The 16,706-nt window shown below is 39.0% G+C and overlaps 1 protein-coding gene across 1 annotated transcript in view; it reads right to left on the reverse strand.

Moving 5' to 3' along the window:
• Window positions 1-16,706, reverse strand: part of IGF2R (insulin like growth factor 2 receptor) — a 57,457-nt gene that overhangs the window by 25,575 nt on the left and 15,176 nt on the right. The window contains exons 5-21 of the mRNA XM_057364427.1: window positions 16,300-16,429; window positions 15,179-15,299; window positions 13,056-13,173; window positions 11,359-11,521; window positions 11,022-11,202; window positions 10,416-10,519; window positions 9,886-10,047; window positions 9,060-9,200; window positions 8,554-8,700; window positions 7,565-7,696; window positions 7,024-7,180; window positions 5,442-5,619; window positions 4,751-4,866; window positions 4,192-4,354; window positions 2,480-2,659; window positions 1,373-1,474; window positions 421-522 (exon numbers count right to left, since the gene is read on the reverse strand). Coding sequence (XP_057220410.1) covers window positions 421-522; window positions 1,373-1,474; window positions 2,480-2,659; window positions 4,192-4,354; window positions 4,751-4,866; window positions 5,442-5,619; window positions 7,024-7,180; window positions 7,565-7,696; window positions 8,554-8,700; window positions 9,060-9,200; window positions 9,886-10,047; window positions 10,416-10,519; window positions 11,022-11,202; window positions 11,359-11,521; window positions 13,056-13,173; window positions 15,179-15,299; window positions 16,300-16,429 — 2,397 coding nt within the window. The remainder of the gene's footprint in view (window positions 1-420; window positions 523-1,372; window positions 1,475-2,479; window positions 2,660-4,191; window positions 4,355-4,750; window positions 4,867-5,441; window positions 5,620-7,023; window positions 7,181-7,564; window positions 7,697-8,553; window positions 8,701-9,059; window positions 9,201-9,885; window positions 10,048-10,415; window positions 10,520-11,021; window positions 11,203-11,358; window positions 11,522-13,055; window positions 13,174-15,178; window positions 15,300-16,299; window positions 16,430-16,706) is intronic.

The raw sequence follows: 16,706 nt of genomic DNA on the forward strand, positions 1-16,706 counted from the left end.
AAGATACTGCTATGGTATTATCTGCAACAGCCTAGGACTACTGACACCTGCAGATTACATTAAAAACGCTGATATGGACAGATTAAATCCCTTTCTAGGCTTTCCCTGTCAATTTCTTCAGAATCAGCAGATAAATTGGTAGTACATGGTGGAAAGAGTCTGTAAGGGGAAAGTCACCTCAAAAAGGCAGCCTCAAAAGCGTGACTACCTTATATTCGCCAAGAGCCAGAATTTTAATGCTTTTAAGACTGTCTACAATGAATGAAATTACCTTTCATTCCTTCCCTTGACCACAGTGTTTTCCTGCCAACCCATTTTTCCTAAGAGGACTGAGTGAAAGCTCCACTAGATCACTAAGCAAGACAAAAAAATGCAACAACAGCACCCATAAACAAAAGACGGTAGAGTCAAAATCCTTACCAAGAAATTCCTCCCATTGCCAGACACCATATAGCCTTCCTTAGAAGCCAATGGCAGCAGGTCAAATAGAAAGCCAGTGTTTGGATCTCGCATAGTGCAGGACTGGAAAAAAAAAATTGCAAGAGATTTATTTTCTCCTTCTGCATTTCTGCTGTTTAGGTTTTACCTTTAACTTACTTCCAGAACAGAGGCAGTGATTTAGACATGTTCCTAGTCTGCATACAAGAATAGCAGAATACAGCTMTGGCAGTAGCTTCACTCAATTCTTTTGTACATTTACTCCATTCTTTGTGTCCACTGGCATCAGCCACATACCAACATACCAAAGTGGAATTTAACAGATAGTATCTATCATATTAGCTGAGAGCAAGSAAATTTTAACTGAGGTTTGTCTTCACACTAATGTGTTTATGTTAAGCCCTGTGAAGTAGAAGCAGCTGAGTAGGTTTCAYAGAATATTCTGAGTTGGAAAGGACCCACAAGGATGAGTCCAACTCTTTAATGAATGGCTTATATGGGGATCAAATACAGATCAGAYCCCTCAACCTTGTTGTTATTAGCACCATGCTCCAACCAACTGGGCTAATCTCAGGGTTAAGCGTGAAAAAAAGAAAGATCTCATTTGCTGATCTGCACAAAACAAGGACAACAATATCCTTCCATATAAATTCAGTTTTACTAGCAACATAGGAAGGAAGGGAATAAAACAGTCAATTACAAGAGCAAGCAAACTGTTCTCAAGAGAAAGCACCTGAATACTTTGGTCAGAAGTTAGACATTCCAGAAACATTTCAAAAATAAAACAATACATATCACAAAACTCCATCATGATCAACTTAAGACTTCACTTTAGTCAGCTTTCTCCAAGAGTCATTTAAACAGAGCAATCAAGAGTCTTAGAAAAAAATAGTATGTTGAGGTAACAAATACAATTTACATTCTCCTTTCTCACCTGAGAAACATCTTTTATTTCCTTGATTGGGCAAGCAGCCTCAGTTTCCCATAAGAAAGTGGCCACACAATCCAGAATAGCTATAAACCGTGGGCTGCTGCTCTGGAAACAGATTGCAGAGGAAGACCAGAGTAAGTGTAACAGCTAACACTTTCTCATGTTTGAGACTCCACCTTATGAGAAACTGTCAGGTTCTTCTAAAACACTTCACTACAAAAGCACATAATTCCCAACCCAATTCCCTCTCCCCAATTTATTTTCATCACTGAAAAGTGTGTCTAGTTAAACCTTACCATGTCACCAAGCATCAGCCAAGAACTGAATCTGACATATAAATATTCAGATTAAATTCAATATTTTATGTATTTATCACATGTATAATTATATGTTGTCTCAGTCTACGCATTGAAGAGTTGTGGGGTATAATACATAGTCCGTAAGTTMAAAAAAAGCACAAGTAAAGCAACAGAAGTCTGTTAGGTGAGGTAACAATGTAATAGGAATATTAATTATATACACTTCATGTGTATATAATTATTGTTTTCACATAAAAGCAAAGCAGTTCATAACTGTTCCATGTCACAAATTTTTCACCCCACCTCTTGGGCTAAAGATCATGTGGGTGAGGGGAATAACACCTGCAGATTCACAAAACCAGGAAGAACAAGTCTAGGCAATCTTAAGTCTAATAATCGTCTCAGTCTAAAACTTTAGTATGTGGAGTTGTATCAACAAAAAYTCTATAGATTTAAGAATTCTAGAATCAACAATCTACAGAGAATGCAGAACTAAAGATACACTTTACAATATTCTTCCTCTTAAGAGAGTCCACAATATTTGMAGTTTTAAGTCCTCATACATTTTTCATGTTAATTAGACTAGTCTGAAATATTATTGTCCATCAGAGTTGTTTATTTTATCATACACAAGAACTAGATAAAAACTCTCAGACACATGCTTCTCTAGCATTTAAATCAGCTTTGTTTTTACATCTCTATTTTAAAACCTCAAGAGGTTTCCCTTGCCACAAATACATCTATACATCTTCACGTGGCTTTGTGTTATAGGATGAGAAACCTACTATGATGAAATAACAAGTGTCCTTACAAGAGTGCCCCTGGAACAGACAAAGTGGATGGTGGTGTTGTAAGTAGTTTTCTTTCCTTCAGCATTGATGCACACAGACCCATTTGCATAGGTTAGAGAAACRTGTCCGGGTCTTTCAATTACTAGTTCTTTGCTGGCAACACCAAGATTACTAATAGAGGTCACTTCAGAATAAGAATCCTAGAAATAAAGAAAAGCATGTCAGCAATTTAAAAAAGAAATAGATACACCAAAAAGAAAATACCTACTACAATATTCTTATATACAGGTCATTTTGAGAGTTTTGAAGATAACAGAGGTGTGAGATACCTCTACATTTCTCTCCCACTCTGTGYTCAAGTTTCACATATTTAACTGACAACCTCCACAAGCAGGTATGGTTTGATTTTTGTTGGTTTTATTTCTAGTACAACGAGGTGCTTGTAGTACCGCAGAACACGTATCTGCATCTCTCGGGCTACACAGCTTAGCAATTTAGGGAGATCTATGCCTTCTGCAATAGGTAGAATTTAATTTGTAGAGCTCTTTAAAACAAAGTATGTGGAAGCCTCCAGGTATTCTCAGCATTGACCTTAGGGATCTGCCATGCTTGGCAAAGGCTAAAAATCACTAGCAGAAACTGAGCACCAGAAAAACAGCAGGTGCTACTACCAAGGTYTAAAGTCATTGCCACTTGAACATAACTGGTGTTTCCTAGTTTTAAGAAACTACTTTAAGTCAATAGCAGCAACAAACAGAAGAGTACAACTCCAAAACAGCTGTCCACACACTTCTGCCCTTTTAAAATTTTTTTTTAAAACTTTGCATTTAGGTTGACCCAACATGCTCACTTTTTATCCCAGTATCTTAAGCAATGAAGTAATGAAGCTGTAAAGTGTCTCTACATGTAAAGTAAGCAGCCTTACACAACAATGACTATTGCAAGCACAAAGAACAAATAATAATTTTCTCAAGTGCCATGTGGGCGATGACTGGTTTCAGTCACTCAGACATTCCCTTCAACACTGAGGAAGAAAGGTGCTCTCTCTGTTTTGTAGGACGAATTAGGACAGCTTGATGAGCCTCTAAGGTCAGCTTTCGCTATAGCTCTGAGCAGCAATGAAGTCAGGCCTTGGGCAGTGGGTTGATTCAGCATGTCAGCTGTTATCACTTCCATGATAAATTGTTACACTTCAGAGCAATACAGAAGTAGAAGCCCATAACCACCAACAACCTTCTTTTTTTTTAATTTGCTTGGCAACATCTGCCTAATCTACTCCTCAGATAAAAAGCAAGCTCAGGGARGATGGGGGGGCAACAAAGAATCTTTAAACACATTTTTTCCACAGATCAACCTAAAACATGCCAGAAGCATGACAAAATATCCAGGAGAGCAGCCTGTTCCTAAAGAAATGCCTGTTCATAGCAGTGTCTAATACTCYACCACTCTTCATACAGAAGAGATGCAATTTGTCTGCCTCTGCAACACAGGGCAAATAATTCTGAGTGTTGAACACGACACTGGAACACTTGCAAAAATTAAAACTTTGGTCTTTGAAGACGTGGACAGGAGGTCTACCATTCTGCTATGGTTATGCAACCATTATGGGTATACAGAATACCCCTTTGTACAAGGAGTCAGAATTCACATGACTGGGCTGTCAATCTCCTGTATGTTTCCATCTCCCTCATGTGGCAAACCAGCTCTGAGCTGGGATGGAAAGGGTACTCACAGAAACAGGCTTGTATTTCATCTGACAGACAGATGCTCGTCGGTCACATCCTGGGACAGCAATCAGAGGTCGACAGACATTTATGTAGTACTTCTTGTGCTCATTTGGTCTTGAACTATCCATGGCGTACCAGTTTTCACCTCTCTTCTCAGATTTTGCTAATCTGACAAGGAAGAGAAAATTCTGCTCTAAGAATRCGCATTCTTCATAGAGTCTCTCTAGCTTTCTCAGTCTCAAGAAACAGAACAACCATAAGGCATTCCAGAGTAAATTTTCCCCCTCATTTTTAAGTGCTACAATAAGAAAGAATACTCCTGGGATACAGAGCACAGCTGACAAGACAGTAAGTTTTTATAAGCAAAACCATCCCAAAAGTCAATTTACATCCTAGGAGCCAAGTCAACATACTAGAGGGATTTCAACATGCTTGCAAGTAAAGACTGTCACAACAGGTGAAGCTTCTGGTGCTGTCTACACCAGAAACCACCTTCAGCCAGTGCTGTCAGCTGGAACACTAAACTAGAATAGCTAAGTTACAATGCATGTGTTACTTTCCTACCTTGATAAGTCATACTGGTCCATGGTGTTGSGATCAGTCACAACACATTCCAGTGGAATTTCTGGACAAGCATGTTCGGTGTACCACCTGAAGTTGTAGGTATAGTCATCTTCTTTCTACAAATGAGCAGAATAGGTCARAGAGGCTTTCCACACAGATCATTTTGTGACTCACCACTGCTCCTTTATATTTCAAGTTTGCTACATCCCTTTGGTTTCAGGATATACCTTCTCAGACTGATTTGTGTTGGCCAGTCCTGTTAYAGAGCTTGTCATTCCTTGTGTCACCAAAAATGCTCTTGCAAAAAAAAACCTGCTTTGGTTCTGTTAAACTGCTGTCTGCTGTGTTACTGGACAGTCCTACCATTTGTTACTTCTTGGCTAGTTTGTTTTTCTCCCAGCTAGAAATACAAGATGACCAAAAGCACTCATAATTATATGGCCCAGGGACTAGAAGGAAGAGTGAGGTAAGAATCTGGATCCAGGTAAACAGCTTACTGTTCACTGGTGAAGGTAAGCTTTATGGCTACAACAAGAGTCAAATATACCAAGAGAAATAACTATTTCTTTTGGTCTGCTTTATAGATACTGGATATTTCCATAGATAACACTCCGCATGTACTGACCTAGTAGCTATTCCAGTCAGTATTTTAGGATGGTGATCCTTCCTTTCTTCAYACAGAATTTCTTACCTGATATTCAGGCTGACCTATTCCAGCATCACGGTCACACAGGAAAGTTATAAGAGTAGATCGCCGCGTCTTATTCTCATTGTTGTATGCTGTACCATTTTTGTAGGTCAACTGAATCAGGCCATCATAATATGAAAGTTTGGAACTGGGCCGTCCAAGACTCCAAGACTGATCCTTACTAGAATATAAAAAAATTAATTTTAAGAGTGAACAGAATGCAAAATTAATTCTGTCTCTAAGAGAAGTCTTACAAGAGTAATGACACAAGTTATTTCATACAAGACACCATAATAAGACATAGTAATTAAATAGGGTTGATTAGACCTCAGTGCTGGGATAAAAAGAACACTGTTAAAAGAAAACTTAAAAACATGAAYAAGCATTCTCCTTTGAAAAGGACAGGAAGTTACATATTGCTTAGGTATCTAGAAAACTTTAATAAGCCTTTCTCTAAAACAGTGACMAAACTATCAAGTCCTCATTCTCCAAAGCAGAAGTCAAACTGCAGACACTTTCAAATTGCAGACACCTTCATCTKGGGGTCAAACTGCCCTCTTCCAATTACATGTAGGCAGTGAAGACCTAGGACTACACAACAGCTCTCAGCTGGGTATTTATTTTTGTTTCTTCACTCTGACTTAACATCAACTCTATCAGAGCCAGCTTGATCATCTTCCCCTGAAGAACATTTTTAGGATCTGCAGYAAACTGTCCTTGGCTGGAGAGTAACTCAGAGCCAACTCAAGTACAGCTGTAAATGTTTGCACTGTACCCCACCTCTGACAACAGGCTGACCTGGAACCTGAAATGCATAGGTATTACCTCAGACATAGTGTGTAGGAGGCAAAAGCAATGAKGCTGTCAGAGTAGCAGCACACACTGSGACCATGTCTGCACGGCACATTTAATAACGGAGATCATAGAATTGTGAAGGCTGGAAAAGACYTCCCAGATCATCAAGTCCAACCATCAGCTCAGCACCACCACCAGATCTTCACCACTAAACTGTGTCCTCRAATCCATAYCCACACACTTTTTGAACACTTCCAGGGATGGCAATTCCTCGTCTTCTTTGGGCAGCCTGTTTCAATGCTTAACAACCCTTTCCATGAAGAAATTTTCCCTAATATCTAATCTAAACCTCCACTGGCACAACCTAAGGCAACATCCAAGCTCTGGGCTCCACTTCTGCCTAAGGCAACAACTGCTCATCCCAAGTGCAGCAAGCTCACATTCTTTAGGCCAGCTCTTGGAATACACCTGACCCTCAATCGCTGGATTGGAGGTTGGCTCARTACAGCTACAGCAGTTATCTAGAGTTTATGGTCCCTATGGATAACAAAAGGTAGAGCAATGGGTACATCCCATCTCACAAGTTAGCAGTAAGCAACATTGCATGTATGTGCACTTGGCTTGAAACAGCTGGCAGAGTAATTACTACAAACTACATGCAAATTACCTGAATCTATTACAGGTAGCCCAGTAATTATTTTACATGCAAATTGTTCATTGTTGMATACAGACAACAACCCATCATGCAACAAGAGATCTTCTTTCACAGACAACAAAATTAGTTACTCACCTTGGTGTTACTTGGCAAGCTGCCGATTTTGTGTGACACTCTGTCTCTAGGTTATCAGGCAGACTGCCACAGACGCTTATGTAAAACAAGTACTTCGTAGTATTAACTGTATAGTAACTTTTTTCCTTGGCCAGAGGTGATAAATCAAAAGAGAAGCCTAATCAGGAAGGAATAATCTTTATCAGTTCAATTTTGTCTAGATATCTMTCACAGGTTTCAAATCAGTCAGCCACATGGCTAGCTCACCTCCCCGTGAATAAGTCTCCTTCTATGTAATTACTGTTTCAGAAACAAAATGGTCAAACTGGAAGCATCATTTCTTACACAGARTTACTTCAGTAAAATACACATTACATCTGCTTTCCTACATTCACTAGGGGAGTATTAAGCTCATGATGTTCTGATCTTCCATCTGCATGTAGTTGTGGGTGCTTAGTATTAGGATGAACTCACCTTGCTCTTGAGTATCATAAGGACTTGTGTGTTGTGGCAAAAGTTCTATCCCTAATGAACTTTCAATTTGCTGAAGAGAAATACATACCTGCCTGAGGATCAGAGACTTGGCAGTTATCTCCTTCAGTTTTAGACAGGACACACGCAGCAGCAGTATACCAGTCAAATGCATACGAACACTCACGCTCGGACATGAAGATCGGAGCACTTTCTAGATCGCCTGGTATCACAAGAGCAACGTGTTATGCATACAGACAGCCAGCCTGACAATAGGAACGAGGAATCTAGACCTAAGAACACTAATTTGTCCTCAAAAGCAGACCAAGATAACTGTTAAAATTACCTCTTTGAAAATAGAACTAAAATTATTTGTCATGAAGTCTTTGCATCCTCCTCCCCAAAATAAAAGTTTAGCCCAGAAGTAAAGGTGCAGAGCTCAATCTGCTCCTGAGAACTACCACAGTATTTTAAAAAATGTCTACTTTGATACACAAAAGTGTTGTTTTATACTATAATCTGATCCTAACACACTAGGAAGTTTTGACTTCCTCAAGCTGAGGTAGAGTAACACAAGTTTTCTATTTCCAGACAACTAACTAGCAGACTAACATTATCAAGATGAACAATATTAGCTTCTGCAAATGTTTCTGCTTTTCATAAACTGCCACCAGTTTAGATATAAACCATATTCATTGGAAAAGAAGGCTAAAGTATCTCATCTCAATTCAGAACCTCTTTACAATCAAGACAATATAGGGAAAAAAAGTGCATCATACAGAGCTTCCGGGTATTTTTGGAGTTTTAAACACTTAAGTATACTTCAATCATTTTTGAAAAATCTTATTTCAAGAGACTAACTCAAGGGTTTTTAAAGAGTACTTGCATAGAAGGTAAACAGAACTAAATATCTACAATACATCACCATAATCCTAGTAAACACACCTCAATGCTTCAAGCTTTTCCGTGAAAAAAGATAAAAGACAAAAGCACATGCTAATATTTAGTACTCWTATCTGGGATTATCAGATGACCTTCAGTTTTTAACTGGATCAATGAACAGGGTGTGGATGTTCTCACCTGGTCTGCATATTAGAGTGATGACAGTTTGGATTTTTTCTTTAGAACCACAGTCGTCTCCATTAGAATAGGTAAGTTGAATATTTTCTCCAACCTTTTTAGGAGAAGATACAAATGTTCCAAGATTCTTACTGTTGTTTTTCTTATCTGTAAAGACAGTAAATACAGAACTTTTATTTCTCTGAAAAGAAATGAAGCTTTTGTTAGATACCAAGACTTTCCATTTGTCTAGTCAACGAGAAAACATTAGGAGTTTGATTTTACCTTGCCACACCATGCTACAAAGCCTGTGGTTCTTTAGTTAGAAAAAGCTACTTGCATTATTTCTTTGAGCATCTTTGAGATCACAAGAGAAACATTCTCCGAACTTCTGTTTCCTCAAATAAATGAAGGCACTCAGGACAACCAAATCCATTTGTAGAGGAAGTGCCAAGCCTTCAGAAGCTTAAAAAAAACAATGAACCAAAAAACTCCAGAAACACCACCAAGAAAAAACCCTGACTCACCTACAGAGCAAATAGCAGCACCATCTGGACAGCTGGAAGCTCCTCCTCTCTTCCACACTTTATGGCAGACATTGATGTAGTAATTTTTCCTTTCTACCTCTGRAAAGCTACTGTCCACAGCTTCCCAGTTCTGGGCTGATTCTAAAATACAGAGGGTTGTTAAGAACAAGTCATCTGACTAAATCATTCCAGCATCTCCATGCCAAAATGCCTTTTATTATAGAGGACCCACATTTGTGTGATGACCTCCTTCAGAGCATCCCCAGCACACAGAAGCCCTGATCTCAGCTCCATTCCCCCACCAGCTGAGATTACTCTGSATCTGTCCCATGAAGCCACAGCTGACAAATCTTGCCATTTTTGCATGGGTCCAAAGATATCCCTTTTGCACAAAACACTGGATGGAAACCCTTGAGCCATGGTGGATCCTGACTGGCACAGGCTGCCCAGAGCAGAGGTGSTAGATGCCCCATCCCTGGAAGTGTTCAATACCAGGTTGGATGAAGCTTTGAGCAAACTGGTCTAGTGGAAAGTATGCCTGCCCACAACAGAGGAGTCAGGCTGAATGATCTTTAATGGTCACTTCCAACCCAAACTATGATTCTGTAACTTAAAACCACTCAACATGGCAGCAACCAAGGCAGCCATGGACATGGCTACTTTCACAAGGTACTCAGTCTGTTTGGAATGAGAGAAGCAAACACCAGCATCCCAAAAATTCACTGAAAACAGCAAAAGCTGACTAATATTCAGCTAAAGAATTGCACTAGAGATGGCATGTAAACTCAGRACAAAAGAAACCAAAAGCCAGTTTTTATTGCCATACCTGAACTGCGGATTAGAGGTGACAAATCATAGAGTTTTCTCTTATCAGCAACTCTGCAAAGGAGATCTTTCTCTTTAACACATGCATATTTTGTATCCCAAGTAAAAAAATAGGTGCAGTCAACTTCACCAGTGAATACTGGACTTCCTTTACCATCATTACCTTAACAAGAAAAACAGATTAACAGATATTAGGTTTCTAGTGAGGGAAGAGGAAAAAAGCAAGGAGACTGGAGAACTAGCAAGGGGCAAGTAAGAAAAAAAAAATCCTTTTGCTGCAGAAGACTTGCATTCCTATTTTTTTACCATTGGCTAAGAAAAAAGGGCTCTTTTACATATTCATCTTCTCCATCATCAGTGTAAATTTAGACTAGAAGTGCTACTACATAGCACACCMTGCCAGCCATCGAAATTAGTGCTTATTTCTTTTGTTAGCTGTGGCTCAAAACAAGCATTCATTTTAGCTTMAGATCTACTAGCAAGCACAAAAGTCAAACCCTGAGCAGAGCTGTCACAGCTTGTTAAACTCACCTGCTGTTTCATTGCACTCAAAGTTTATGACAGTCATTCTCTGAAAGCCGGAACTACACGCATCCCCATTTGGATAAATTAAAGTGAGATCCCCATCAGAGTATCTGAGTAAGAAGTTTTAGACAGAACGTGGGGTCAGACAATCATATAGCATGCTTCACATAACAAAAGTCACATTCTTGTTTATTTATTAATTGTCACATTCCAAGGGAAAACAAATGCTAATTCAACAACAACACTGCCATTTCTATATCAACAAAGGCTTTCATCCACTGATTTCTCTGACCACTTTTCATTAATTTCTATAAAGAATGCTCTAAAGCTCYTGTAGCTATGGTGGAATATCTATTCCCATTAGTTTATTGCGTGGCGKTTTTTGTAAGTGGAGGAAGTCACACTTCCCAGAAGATCACTGCAACCAACCTCACCATCTCCTCTGTTTGCTAATGCTATCCTGGTATACTGTTATGGTTTTTCTAACAAAAAAGTGAGCAAAAAGGCTTGTATTTTGTATCAACTATTGATTATAAGACAAGTAAAAAAACATTGAAGCAGGAAACAAAGATCAATCAGACCAGTTAGCAGGGCTAAATAGCATTTACACACCTTAGGGTTTGGTTTGCAAATCTTCCTGCCACTTTTTGCTGGTTATTTGAACGTTTTACTTGGCAYGATGAAATGTATTCCGTACCGTCCTCACAGTTACCTGCAGTGGTTTTCCCACATACATTCAAGTAATAGTTATATCCCTCTTTGTCATCTTTGGCTAAATAGGGTGTGATATATCCTGAATGAATAACAAACAAAAACGTGTTTTAACACACATCAGGACAGACATAAAACTCCAAATATCTACAGAGGACATTTATTTTCGTCCCCAAATATGCAAATGTAAAACTGGTTAATAACAACCACAAACACAGAAGAAAAGTACTGAGCTTACCTGAAAATTGTTTAAGTGGACTTAAATCAATGGAGATATCATGTTGCTCATTAGTCAGAACACAGGTCTTACTCTCCAGGTAATCCCTGTGACAGGCATACTCAGTAACCCACTCAACTTCATACCGGCAGTTTGTTTTTGCTGTAAGTTTGGGACCTGCACTCTGATACAGAAGYGAAAAGAATTTAAACTGTAAATAGACCTACTTGATACATAATCTTTAAAGCAATAGTATCACATTTCTTTAAGATCAGTAACAACTACTTCACCTTTAATTAACTTACAAATATTGTTTGTGGCCTCTCAGAAATAGGTGTTGAGAAGAAATAAAAGAAGGTCCTACAAATGATGTGGCAAACTATTACAAGTCTAAGCAGAAGTAAAACATCAGGCATTAGCAGGACAACAGGAGTACTAGTACTTTAAAAAGTACTTTTCCTTAATGCGTTGGGAACAACAAAGATGTGAGCCCAAATGGCCTAAGCTTGGACTGTGTTTGCCTCAGAGAAGTCCTCAATGCAGAGAATAGARATCAAATGTTCAATGAAGGCAAAGCAGACTTTTAACACTGGTATTTTAGCAGCTTTGATTCCCTTGGTTGAAATCAGGGCATAGATGTTTGAGAACCCTTTAGCCAATRTTTCTATCAGATAAGTTTTCAGTAGTGTAGTGTAGTCTCATGTAGACTTTTGCATGTCTGGGAAAAGCAGTAGTCTTGGTTTTCCTCACTTTAAAGTAAAACATTAGAAATTCAAATTGTTTAATAAAACTGTATTTTTGCTATCCACTGGAACAACTGGCAAATACACAGGCATCAGGTAAGTTACAGGCACAAGTAGCATCAGTAAGATTATTCATACTACAAGAGTGCATAGCCGTAGAAAGGTAGTACGAAGTAACAACAGACAAGAGCTGGGTTCATTTCTGTAGTAAACAGAGTGAAGTATGGTACCTATCTAGGTCAGATGATGGACTAAATATCAAACCAASAACTAGCCAGACAAGAGTTCTCTCTTCATTAAGCWGCAATGAACAGCATCATTATATGARATGGCRGAGCATTAGCAATTGCCACTTTGGCCCAGTTCAAGGAGTGTAGGTTGCTGAAATTACCCAGTATCACATTGAAGTGACTKTCACACTGCATTCAAGTTAGGCTAAAACTGTCCTGCATAAACTGAGTTGTTTCTTAACTCTAAACATTTTATTTTAAAAGAATTCTGGAGCCTGCTTAGTAAGTGACAGACTACTGCCATGCAATGACACTTATTAGCTACCTTTATTTCTCTGAGGAAGAACACCTTAATAAAGAAAACAACAGGCAACAGCTATAAGCATGCCCAGCATGACTGAAGAGGAAGAGTGCTCATTAGCAAGCAAAGCTCCATGCCAAGGTGCCAAGGASTAACCCTACACTAAGCCCATCATCCTATGCTTAGAGGAAAGCCTTGAACTTGTAAACACACCACCAAATGCACTGATACAGGAGACAACACACTCCTGGGGAAATTTTATTCAAGTTCTTGTTATTTCTTAAATTAYAGAAGACTTCAAGATAATATCTAGAAGCTCACACTCTTCACAAACTACAAGCCAGCATCATTCATGCTCTCTTCAGGCCTGAATAAAAATTAAAAATAATGCACACAGAAGTTAAAAGACCAACCAGTTAACACTACAAAATACACTGAAGTTACCTCTTCTCCCCTCTTTGATGGACAAACAAAAGTGATTGTCACTGCTGGATTATGGCCTAGGCAGAAGTCTGGCCTTTGTTCATCACTCCTGTATTCTCTCTCGTAACTCAATACAAGCCTGGAAATAGAAAACAACAAACCAAAAAGACAATTACAACATCACACTGTACAGAAGGATATTCTTGAAACACTCCACCTTAGCTAAACACTCAGGTAGAATATGCCAATGTAGTCCTGGTCCTGAAAGCAACTTTTATGTAGGTCCTCATCCCTTTTATCTCAGAGTTAATTAAAAATAAAGATTAAAATAGTCCCAGCAAAATTACTTAATACAGTATTTTCTAGTATGCTAGCTAAGCCTACACCGAATGCCTTGTAACTCGTATTGTAGCAATAATGTAGCTGATAGTCACAGGAACACATGCAGCTTTGCTTTCAAAACTGCTGCTGGACAGCAGATGTGGCATATGTTTTTGCAACCTTTGAGAGTAATACCTASTCATGATTTGCCACATTCCCGAATTTTACCATATCTCTATGTATAAATTCTTTCCACTCTCCCCCAAGAATTAACAGCAAAATGAACTCATCAGCAAATTGACAGGAGCAAGGCAACTGGGTCAGATCAGGTAAGGCAAGAGTATGAGAATAAAACATGGTAATTATCTGAGAGGGAGTGACAAATAGCAAGATGAATTGGGTGAAGAAAACGGGAAGATCACCCCAACTTCCCAGCTATGCATTATTATTCAATGAATCTTAACAAGCAGCAGACACAGCTCCCAGAGCAGTRACAGTCTGGCTTCAAATTAGCCACACCTTTCACTGGCCCCCTGTACCTCAGGACGTAGATAACACAATCCCCTTACTCCTTCCCATGCCACCCTACTTTGATAAAACACATACAGTGAATATTCCAGAARCAATGAAGAGCTCGCCAGTCCTAGYAGGGGTAAGCTTGCTTGCCTAACACTTTATTCTAGAGTACCACTGTTTGCACTTCAGTATAGGAACAAGCTTGTGCTCCCTCAGATGTAAGATACTGCCTTGGTACAGAACACCTGAGTCACTTGTTTCACACTGGGGAAAAACCCTGCAACAGAGGAATAACAATTTAAATTGTAAACTAAAATAAAACCTTCAACTTTACCACAGACAGGTCAGAACCTCCCTGTTATGACTTCAATCTGCTTTCTAATTAGATGTTTTCTTCAGCTGGCATCTGAAATAGAGTACTGCAGAAATCAACAGGGGTACTATTGATCCTACAAACAACACAAGGAGGCTCAGATGACCTGAAGTTCAGAAATATCAGCACGTTAAGTAAGTTTCCTGAGCCACAATAGATTGTTTGGGTGGGGTTTTGGCATGKTTTTTTGCTTGTTTAGGGTTTGCTTTTGGTGGTGGTGGAGTGGTTTTTTGGGGGGGCTTTTAGGTTGGCTCATTTTTTTTAAATGTTTTTGGGAGGGCTTTTTATTGCTTTGTTGGTTTGGGGTTTTTTACTTCAAGCTATACTGTCAAGGTTTTACTTGGTCCCATGACAAATACTTAAAGCACAAAACGGAGTAAACAAAAATATCATCAAGGAAAGTTTCTTGTAATTACCACCAACTTCCAATATATATACTTACTACCACAAGAACATTAGGTCATGCACTGTTTATCTGTTTCTTCTGTTAAGAACTTACTAATGCAAAAACACACAGAAAGGCAATATCTGGTCCTATTCTCAACTYTTAAAGTATTTCTGGGGAGTAGAGTGAGCCAAACAGAGTGCATAAACCCACAGTGAGCCAAATGCATTTACCCTGTGGGTCCTCAGACAGTAGGCAGACAGGACCAAACCTTACTCTACTGCTTGTGAGCAGAGTGCAACAACCACCCCTTGCTTCTAAGAATTCTGTAAAAACGAGTCTCTCACAACAAAGGAGAAAATTTTATCTGTTATGGCAGCACCACAGAATGCCTGAAAGACTGCTCTGACAGTATTTGAACATTTTTCTGCTACTGCTTCAACACTGAAGAGATATTAAGTTTTAGGAAACTCATCTGTTACCAAGAGTTGTGTTTCCAGGACAGATGACTGAACTGTCCACAGAAGTCCCACCACAAAAATTACATACCTGTCTTTGTCTTGAAGTTTCAGCTGCTCCTTTGGATGGCCAACATCATATGCCAGACCTTCATGTAACAAGCAAGCAGCACTGCCAGCTGGGCAGTTTCTGGTCTCTCCACTTGAACTTCCTGGTTATAGCACATAGAAAAGAGGTTACAGAATTCAGTTTCTACGCTCTGCTCTACCTGAAGTATCTTGCCATTTTATCTATGGGCTCTTCTAAAAATACTTCTAAAAATCAGGCTACATTAAAATGTGAAACAAGAYAAAACCTGGAGTGCTTGCRGTAATCCATGCTGCCCTGGTTGGGAACAGCAAATTCATCCTTCCTGCCAAAGTAGCTGAATCTAGTTGCTAGTACAGYTGCTGAATACATAGGGCTATGAAAGCTTATRAAAGTTTGCCAAGTATYTATTTTTTTCCCCACAACCAAGTARTGGGTAACCCCTCCTTACAGAGAAGGTTTCATCCCTGCTTTGTTTCTTATTAACCATCTGATTCAAAGCTGTCAGCAAAAAGTTTCATACTAGTGGGATATTTAAAAGTATATACCACTCAGTTAAACTAGAAGTATTAAACCCTTAACAGGGCCACAAAACACTTCTTTAACTGCAGAGTGAAAAACACTGTGGGAAAAGTGAAACTTTTCAGCAAGTTTCAAATGCGTGACTTTGCGGGTTAAATTCCTTATGCATATAGCACTCATCACAGAAGAAAGTGATAGCTGTGCACCAGTACTTAGGCAAGCACCTACACAGTATTTTAGATGCACCTCATCAGGTGCATTTAAATGCATTCATCAGGAACTGCGCAACAACTGGGAGTCCAAAGGAATAAACTTAGAGCACAGGAAGCCCTATGAACAATAYTGGTCCTAGTTTGCAGCAAACAAACACAGATACAAGACAAGCTGTGCTCTTCCATTTTAAAAAAGTGACTTAAACTGTACTAACAGTACTTGCCCATCCGGAACGGGTATATTTCTGAATACCTCAATGCTTGGAAGATAGGGAGTTTGAAATAATTGTCTAAGTCTTAAAATACTGATCTTTGGACATAAAACAACCTTAATGGAGAAATAGGCAAGGAATTTACACACTGACAGGTAACACAAGCAACTGTTCAAACCTAAGTCCCTGCAGACATTTATGAACAAGGAATCGTCATCAGAATCATCCACTAAGTAGTGTCCTGAAACTTGGATGAGAGGATTCAAGTCATGTTTCTTGAGATCATTATCAAATACATAGCAAGGGACCTAGAACAGAAACAAAAAAATTACATGTAAGCCATGATACGCAAGTAGGGGGAAGTTATGGCAGGCTTATACAAAGCCCAGTTAATATGTGGCAGTGTTTTTTTCTTCTGGAAGTTCAAAGCTAGACACGCTGATTAAACTGAGGCATCCAAAGTTAGATTCTTTTGCTCTAGCTTTTAGAAGAGTTTTAATAAACAACCGTCCAATGCACAGAAAAGGCTAAAGAGTTATCTAAAATTCTCAGCTCCACCAACTTCCAACATAYATGCTTTACATA

The sequence above is a fragment of the Malurus melanocephalus genome, unplaced genomic scaffold (assembly GCF_030028575.1).
Source record: "Malurus melanocephalus ecotype Western Australia unplaced genomic scaffold, MMel_1.1 scaffold_38, whole genome shotgun sequence".
Taxonomy (NCBI): Eukaryota; Metazoa; Chordata; class Aves; order Passeriformes; family Maluridae; genus Malurus; species Malurus melanocephalus.